Source organism: Falco rusticolus, chromosome 1, assembly GCF_015220075.1.
Source record: "Falco rusticolus isolate bFalRus1 chromosome 1, bFalRus1.pri, whole genome shotgun sequence".
Classification (NCBI taxonomy): domain Eukaryota; kingdom Metazoa; phylum Chordata; class Aves; order Falconiformes; family Falconidae; genus Falco; species Falco rusticolus.
Genome location: NC_051187.1, coordinates 126,022,505 through 126,030,364, shown reverse-complemented (window position 1 = coordinate 126,030,364; position 7,860 = coordinate 126,022,505). Strand labels below are relative to the sequence as shown.

At 42.2% G+C, this 7,860-nt stretch overlaps 1 protein-coding gene across 2 annotated transcripts; it reads left to right on the top strand.

Moving 5' to 3' along the window:
- The first annotated feature begins 222 nt into the window (after positions 1-222).
- On the top strand, positions 223-7,629 carry SPCS3 (signal peptidase complex subunit 3). Of its 2 annotated transcripts, none has more exons than XM_037399457.1 (5): positions 223-558; positions 2,937-3,010; positions 5,631-5,707; positions 7,014-7,129; positions 7,420-7,629. In XM_037399457.1, exons 1-5 carry the CDS (start codon positions 416-418, stop codon positions 7,550-7,552), a joined length of 543 nt encoding a protein of 180 aa, XP_037255354.1. In that variant the 5' UTR covers positions 223-415; the 3' UTR covers positions 7,553-7,629. The 2 variants fall into 2 exon arrangements, with proteins under 2 accessions (XP_037255354.1, XP_037255363.1); XM_037399466.1 differs by lacking the exon at positions 223-558 and adding an exon at positions 1,000-1,215.
- Positions 7,630-7,860: the final 231 nt, after the last annotated feature.

The window sequence follows — 7,860 nt, the reverse complement described above, 5'->3', positions numbered from 1 at the left end:
GCGGTGCTCGGCAGGGTGCGGCGCGCAAAAGGCGCAGCGACGCCAAGCGCAGCCCACCCGGGAGGCCCCGAGCCGCGGCCCCCCCTCCCCGGCGGCCAGGGGCGGGGCCGGCGGGTGCCGGGGGTGGGCGGGGCCGGCGGGTGCCGGGGGTGGGCGGGGCCCGGCCCAGCCGCGGGCGCAGGCGCGGTGCGGGAGGCGCGTGGCCCCGCCCTGGTTGGGCGGGCTCTGGGCGAGGCCGCGCCCCTCCCCACCGGCCGCGCGCGCGCCCCTTCCTCAGCGGCCCTCGCGCCGGCGCCGCCGCCCGCTCCGTGCCGCCTCCCAGCGCCGCCGGGCCCGCCGGAGCCGCCCCCCTCCCGCCGAGCAACGGCTGCAGCCTGGGAGCCTGCGCGGCGCGGCGGCCGGGCCGAGCGGGGAGATGAACACGGTGCTGTCCCGGGCCAACTCGCTCTTCGCCTTCTCTTTGAGCGTGATGGCGGCGCTCACCTTCGGCTGCTTCATCACCACCGCCTTCAAGGGGCGCAGCGTGCCCGTCAGCATCGCCGTTTCCCGCGTCACGCTGTGAGTGCGGGCGGGCGAGGGGAGGGAGCGGCGGGGGAGGGCCGGGCCGGGCGGCGGCTGCGGGCCGGGGAGGGGAAGGGTTTGCCTGGCAGCTGCCGCCGCGGAGCCGCTGCGTGGCGAGCAGCGCCCGCGGTGCGTGAGGGGACGGTACGGGCCGGCGGGGGGCGCCGCGGACGCGAGGGCAGGCCCGCCGTTGCGGGGCGGCTGCACGGGCCGGGCCCGCGGGGCTCGCTGCTTCCTGCCCGCCCGGCCCAATGAGGGAGCCCCACGACGGCGCTCCGCCGCCGGGCGGGAGGGGCGGTGCCGCCCGCGCTGGGCGCTGCGCTGCCGCTCGGCTCGGTGCGCCGCCGGTGGGCGCGGGCCGCCTCGCTGGCCAGCACCGGGGTGGTGGCCGGCGGGGGAGCCGAGCGAACGGCTTTGGCGGGTTTGGGGCGTGCAGGGACCTCAGCGAACGCACGACTTGGCTCCCTAGTACCTTCTTTTTGTAATCGGTAGTTCCCTTAGATTTTTTTTTTTTCCCCACTGGTAATGTATTTTCATGCCTTTTCTTGCGAGCTCTGTGACAGCAGACTGCCCGGGATGGCTTACCTTCCCGTGGAACGCCCCGGGTGTCGAACACGTAACGCCGCTTCAGAAGCGTGCTGCCCACGAGACACAGTGTGCTGATGCAGGCTTGCGCTAGGGCAAACTTTTTTCAATTTTGGTTTTTGTTGGTTTTTTTTTTTTGGTTGGTTGGTTTGTTGTTTTTTTTCTCGCCATGAAGGAAATTTTATGACAGAAAACTTTCATCCAGTTAAGTATGTATGATGCGAAGGGCTGTAGTTCCACGAGCAATTGAAGTGGTGGTCCTCGCACCTGCCCCTATACACATGGGGCTTTACTGGAGCTGCACAGGGGAATCGGGCACATAGGATGCTTTACTGAGCTGCTTTAACTCAACTAATGACTTTAGTTTGGGCCGAGTCGGTGAGCTGACATCTCAGGATGCTCTGAAGCTCCATGAGCTGCAAGAGGCTCAAATAGATGGCTAACAGCAGGGTTTGAAAGGGAAGGTGAATCTAAATAAATAGTGGCCAGCGCTGTTTGGTTTAATACCTCAGGAAAGGAAACCCCATGGTTACGCTAGACTTGAGGATTGCAAACAGCGTAAAACTGGCATAAAAGCATATTTTTGAGTGGATGAAATTTATACTGCCTCCCTTCCATGAAGCAGAGATCTGGTATTAACGAGAGGCGTTATACCTTAATTGCTTTTCTTGGACGTCGTAAGAAGTTCTGCAGACCCCAATCTGTTATTCCACCAGATTGACAGTGGTTCAGAAACGAAGTCAGGTGCTTGCTATGGGTTACTAAAAGATGTTGCTTTTTGCAGAGGAATGAAAATTCATAACAAGGCTTAAATTGGGAAGTTTTGGTGGTGTTTTTCTTAGTTACTGTCTCCAACAGTATTTGATCTGCTCGTAAACTTTTTTGTCTTTGAGATTACTAAGATTAGTTTTAACGGCGTGATGTTTTAATGGACTATTTTTTGAAACTGGAGTAAATGTAATTAAGAAATTCATTTGTAACACAAGATCATACATGAGATGTAGCAAGAAATTTTTGTAGCATGAGGATTTAAGGTTCATAGCTGATTGCCACCTGCTTATGGTATTCCTCTTTGTAGAGGGTAGGTTTGGTAAATTGATAAGCTTTGTGAATATGCGTGAAAATAGCTGCTGTCTCTGTAATTTTCCAGTTTCTTTTTCTAATACGGTTTAGTGTGCCATGTCACATAATCCTCCAAATATGGATTTGTAATAGTCTTAAAAAAATTACGTGACATCCCATAATGTAGAAGAAATTAAGCGTTTTCTTTATACCACTACCTAAATGCATTCCAGGACGAAATCTTGTAAGCTGAGCGAACTATGGACATAAACTCTGTTTTATCAGAATGATTGGAGTGTCTTGTATAAGACTGACCACTAGAGGCTTTTTATTTTTTTATGGAAAGTTGAGAAATGATATTGCAAGTGGTTGCCAGCATACAGCTATGCTCTGGTGTTCCAGTCAGCTTTATATATTTGGGGATGGCTAACACGTGTTTTACTAAAATGAAATGCAGTGCAGTTTAGGAAGAGGCAAATTTCTGTTACCAGGAGAAAGTCTGTAGGCTATTTGTGTAACTTAGACTACTGTGGTGGCAAGGCCTGTTGTTCAAAACTGGGGCTCCATAATTTCTGGAAGGCAGGTTTTGTTTTGTAATGTTGATTATATTTTAGCCAGAAGTATTTAAAAGAAAGTACAGAAAATGGATGAGGTAAATACATAATAATTTATGTAATGCATGAAAGAGAAATGATGAGAGGATAATCTTGTGTTTTGTTTTGTCTTAGAAAAAATGTAGAAGATTTCACTGGACCTAGAGAAAGAAGTGATTTGGGATTCGTCACATTTGACATTACTGCAGATATCCTTAATTGTGCACATGATGAAATAAGAACATCTTGACATCTACTTTTGTTATAATCTTCAGATATTCAGAACTTGAGGAAAACTAGCAATTTGTCTCAAAATACAAGTTTAAAGCAGTGAAAAGTAGTATTTTACTTAGCTAGGGCAGTAAAATGGAACTTGGAATAACCTTCTGCCTCTAGTAGATGACAGAGGACAAGTTGTTTTCTCTCTTTAAGGCCTGTTTTTAACATCAAACTGTAGTGAAGTGCACTGTATCTAGTAATAGGAAGTGTGGTTTAACATCTGGACAGTATTGTGGTTAACTGAAGTTTGTATTGATGGTTTGAGATGTTAATTAATTGTAGGATTTATATGACATACTATTTTGACTGTCATACTGAATCTAGAGACACTCCCAATACACCTTTCAAACTAGAATAGTTGTGAGGCTTTCAAAGTTCTGGCCATATAGTTGCATACCAGTACCTGTCTCCATTTAAAAATAAAAAGACATTGTAATCCTTTACTTGCTTAGATTTTTAAACTATGTAATCTTTAACATAGGATGACATTCATTGGAAGCATATGAGGTGCTACAAAATGTATTGCGTTATTTTGGGGCCTCTTTACTGCAACTTTCCTTTCCTGTTGTTAGTCTGATATTTATGGGTCAAAGAGGGTTGTGTGTGGGTGGGTTCGTTACATTTTGTTTGGGGTAGGTTTTTGACAGGGAATCATTCATAGGGGTCTTGACATCAAAATATAGATCTGTTTTTCTGCAGAAGTCAGTACCAAATACAAGGCGGCATGCTTTACCTCAGCTGATTACACTAAGTCTTGCTATGCAACTGGGCTGATACACCTGGAATTTTTCCCTGTCTGCTGTTTTTTGTCACTGTGTTAGGCAAGAGACCGATTACCTCTGTGTTTGTTTCCCTGTTTTGGAGAATGCTGCATTGTGTAAGCAACCTAAGCAAAATACTACTCTTGAATGCATGTGAACACTGGGTAAACAGGTTAATCGGATTTTGCAGGCGTGTGTTGCGCAGGAATAAGGGAGATTTATTTTTATTAGCTGGAAGCAGAAGAGGTGAACTCCCAAGTCTTGAGTTTTACCTCTGAAATGCCTATATGTATGATGACCAGAAACTAAAATTCTAAAGCAGGTTAATTGAATTGTATGTAGTGTATACAGGGGGAGGCAGAGCAGGACAGTACAGGACCTCTCAAAGAAATGTTCTTATACAAGGATTAGTCTGCAGTATGCGGACATAAAGATTCAGTGTATTAGTAACTTCTAATAGGAGTGGTAGTTTTACGTTTATTTTTATAAAAACTTTTACTTAATTGTTCATGCCCAGCATAAACAAACCTTGCAGTATGAAATTTTCTGGGAGGCTTTTTTTGGACAAAATTTGTAAAGAGGTACTGGTACATGGGCTCTCTTAACTAACAGACACAAGTTGTTAGGCCTAGAAGGAAGTAAATAAAATGACAGAAAAAGAAACTGGGGAAAGGAAAAAGGGGGAGGAGGCAGTTTTCAAAACCACTTTTTAGCTTACTTAATTTGTGAGTAACTTTAGCAAGTGTTAAGAAATCCTACAAAAGAGATCTCAGAATCTTTTTTGTTGTTTTGAGTTAGATGGTTAAAAGTGTTCAAGTAAAATAGCTCCAGCTGTTCTTGCAGCAGCAACAGTTAATTATTTAATTCTTTCCTTACTTGCCCTTTGAATTAGCAGCTTAAAACCATGGTTCAGTCTCAGGATGAGTGGGACAAAATAGAACAGATTTTTGAGGCTGGCAGGGGAATATGTTTAGTTTATTCTTTGAGATAGTGGAAAATAGAATAAAGAGAAGGACTGGGACATAAAAGGTTACAGTTCATCTTTATTGTGAGTTAAAAAGCTTTTTGCTTAACAGTCACACATGGTGCATTTTATTGCTAAATAGACAAGTATTGAGAATATCAGCTTTATTATACTGACAGTCTCAAATGGCAGTCATCAGTTCTTTACTGTTGATCAAAATCTGAGCGGAGTTCTGTTCCAGTATAAGAAGGTGACTTTCTTTGTAGTAATCAGGTAAATATCCTAATTCCTGGTGTCCCTTCCAATATGAACTCTACTAACTTCCCTAGTGTGGGTGTTACAGGCTCTTTGAACTCTCTACTCTCCGACAATTTTGTATTTATATATTGTTTAATGCTGTTTTATCTTGATCCACAGTTGAATACCAGGGTTCTTTGACAGTATAAATAATTGCTTTGAAGGTATTTACTGAAGAATTCTGTCTTGCCTTTTATGTTTAAGGTTTTATAATAGATTGTCTAGTAGTGGATTATAGTTACTAGCTTGCAGTGTCAAATATAGAACTCTTAAATCATGGAGGGAATGGCTGTTAAATTTCATAAATAGCAAAAAAGAAACAAAACAGAAAACCCCCAAACCAAACGAAAACCCTGTTCTAATATGATTAAAATATACATTAGAACTCCTGGAGTGCTCTGATGTATAAATAAGATGAGGTATGTTCAAAGGTAAGAACTCATTGTAATTTTCATGGTCTATTTAGGTCTAGTAAAAATAAAACAAGGTTATGTAATTACAGTATGGTATTTTTCTTAACTTGCATACATTTGGAGAGTGTATTTGACTGGAATGTTAAACAATTGTTTCTATATTTGTCTGCAGAATACTCAACGAAAAACAATGTAAGTATCAAAAAGAAAGTTGAAGCGATTACCCATTTTGTACTGCAGCTATTTTTGACATTCTGAAGTTCTGCTGGGAAAAGTTAAGGTACCAGCATTTCCTGCTAGCTGGGACTGTTTCTGCTGGCCTTCATGATTGTTATTTTCTTGACAGTTTAACTGCAGGGTGGGAGGTTCACCCTCATGAAACCTAACTTGATACGTGCCCAGCAGAGTGGGAGAAAAGTAACACATGCCTTGTTGTTCACTTGCAACAGTGCACTGTAATTTAGGTTTTTTACTTGTTTTGTCCTGTCACTTTGGGGAGCTGAAGGCTTTATTCATTGATTTGATAGTAGCTGTGTGGAACAGCCTATGGAAAAATTATTTTAATGAAACACCAAGCTGCCATGGTACCATTGAATTCTAATTTAAGCTATTGTGGTCACACTGCAAGGATATAGTGAAGACTTCGTTTTGAGCAGCAAGTTAAAAAAAAAAATCTCCCTACTTTTCTCTCTCTCTCTCTCCCTCTTTTTTTTTTTTTTTTTTTGCGCCTTTAAAGTACCTTAATTATTTTATACATGCCGATGGATATGTGGGTATTGTGTTTGTGCTAAAATAGTTTTTAGGGTTCTTTATTAGCATCTGGGACTTCATTGTCTTGTTTCATCTTTTACGTATTTCTTTCCGTAAATCACTAGTTCTCACAAATACTGAGAAATATTTTTTTCTAGTATTGTTCTATAAGGTACTAAACAAAACCCTTTAGCAGCTACCTACTTAACAGTGTAAAGTTTCAAATATTTCAGAATTTGGGATCAGTCTGTTTAGTTGTTCATACAAATCTTGGGATTACGCTTGCAATTCAAGTAGAGATATTTTTTTTCCATGAAAGCTGGAAAAATGTTTGATATCTAGACAGGGTCATGATAGCTCAATTCAAGCCCTTTATTTGAAACCAAGTCTAAATACTGCTTTAAAAGTAACTTCCTTTGCAATTCAAAAGGAAACCCCATCATACTTGTAAGTCTTAGAAAGCTGATGACTCGTTTAAACGGCTTTCACATGTTTTATTGAACTCGGTTTTTTTTGTGGGGTTTTTTTTTTTTTGTTTGTTTGTTTCCATTTATTCTGTGCCAGGCTTCGGTGTGTACTAGTATTGGTAGTAAACCATTTCCCCTCTGTAAACCATTATTTTGTGAAAATGGTTATGGATTGCAAGCACATACTTCAGGGTTTTCAGATGAGTAATGCTATGAAATGCCAGTGACTGAATATGATCTTGTAAGGTATCTTGCTGACTTAATTACAATTGTATTTTTAGGCTCTAAACCAGGTGGTCCTCTGGGATAAGGTCATGTTGAGAGGAGACAACCCAAGGCTGTTCTTAAAAGACATGCAGGCAAAGTACTTATTCTTTGATGATGGAAATGGTCTTAAGTAAGTAAATCCTTTTTTATTATATTATTTGTGCTGTCTTTGATTTACTTGCATACTTTGCATTTTATATGTGTTTTTATTGCTGTGGTGAGGTACCTATATATCATACTCTGTCAGTCTATTGCATCTTTGTAGTTTGATTGTTAGCAGATGACCTTGTGATATGAGATGCCCTGTTTCTTGTGTATTTAATTTATTAATTTCTGTATCTAATTTATTTCATATTATTAATTACTAACTAAATTGGTGGATTTGAGTATTTGTGCTGATAGTCTTTGTTGCTTTTGCAGGGGAAACAGGAATGTCACTTTGACTCTCTCCTGGAATGTTGTACCAAATGCTGGCCTTCTACCTCTTGTAACAGGATCTGGACATGTGTCTGTACCTTTCCCAGATACCTATGAAACAACAAAAAGTTATTAAATTATAATACTGAATCCTGAGCAAGATATTTTTATACTGTATATTGTGAATAAATTTTATTGCGGTTTCTTCTCACATCCCATGCAGCCCTTCAGTGAAAGGTACTTAATTTCCTTAGGTCTAACAGCAGAGGAAAAGGAAATGAAAGTTCAGGTGTGTGGGTTTTTTTTATAAATAAAAATAAATAAACATCGAAGCAGAAACTTAAGGGAAAAGTAAATTGCAAAGTAATGGTTTTGGGGGGGAAAATACAGGAATTTTTTTTTTCTCCTGGCCATCTGGGTATAGTTTCCTTTTCTTTTAAATAA

Coding starts and splice junctions, on each gene's coding strand:
- SPCS3 (XM_037399457.1), top strand. CDS start 416: ATGAACACGGTGCTGTCCCGGGCCAACTCGCTCTTCGCCTTCTCTTTG. Junction 559..2,936: donor GCCGTTTCCCGCGTCACGCT/GTGAGTGCGGGC, acceptor GTTTTGTCTTAG/AAAAAATGTAGAAGATTTCA. Junction 5,708..7,013: donor AATACTCAACGAAAAACAAT/GTAAGTATCAAA, acceptor TTGTATTTTTAG/GCTCTAAACCAGGTGGTCCT.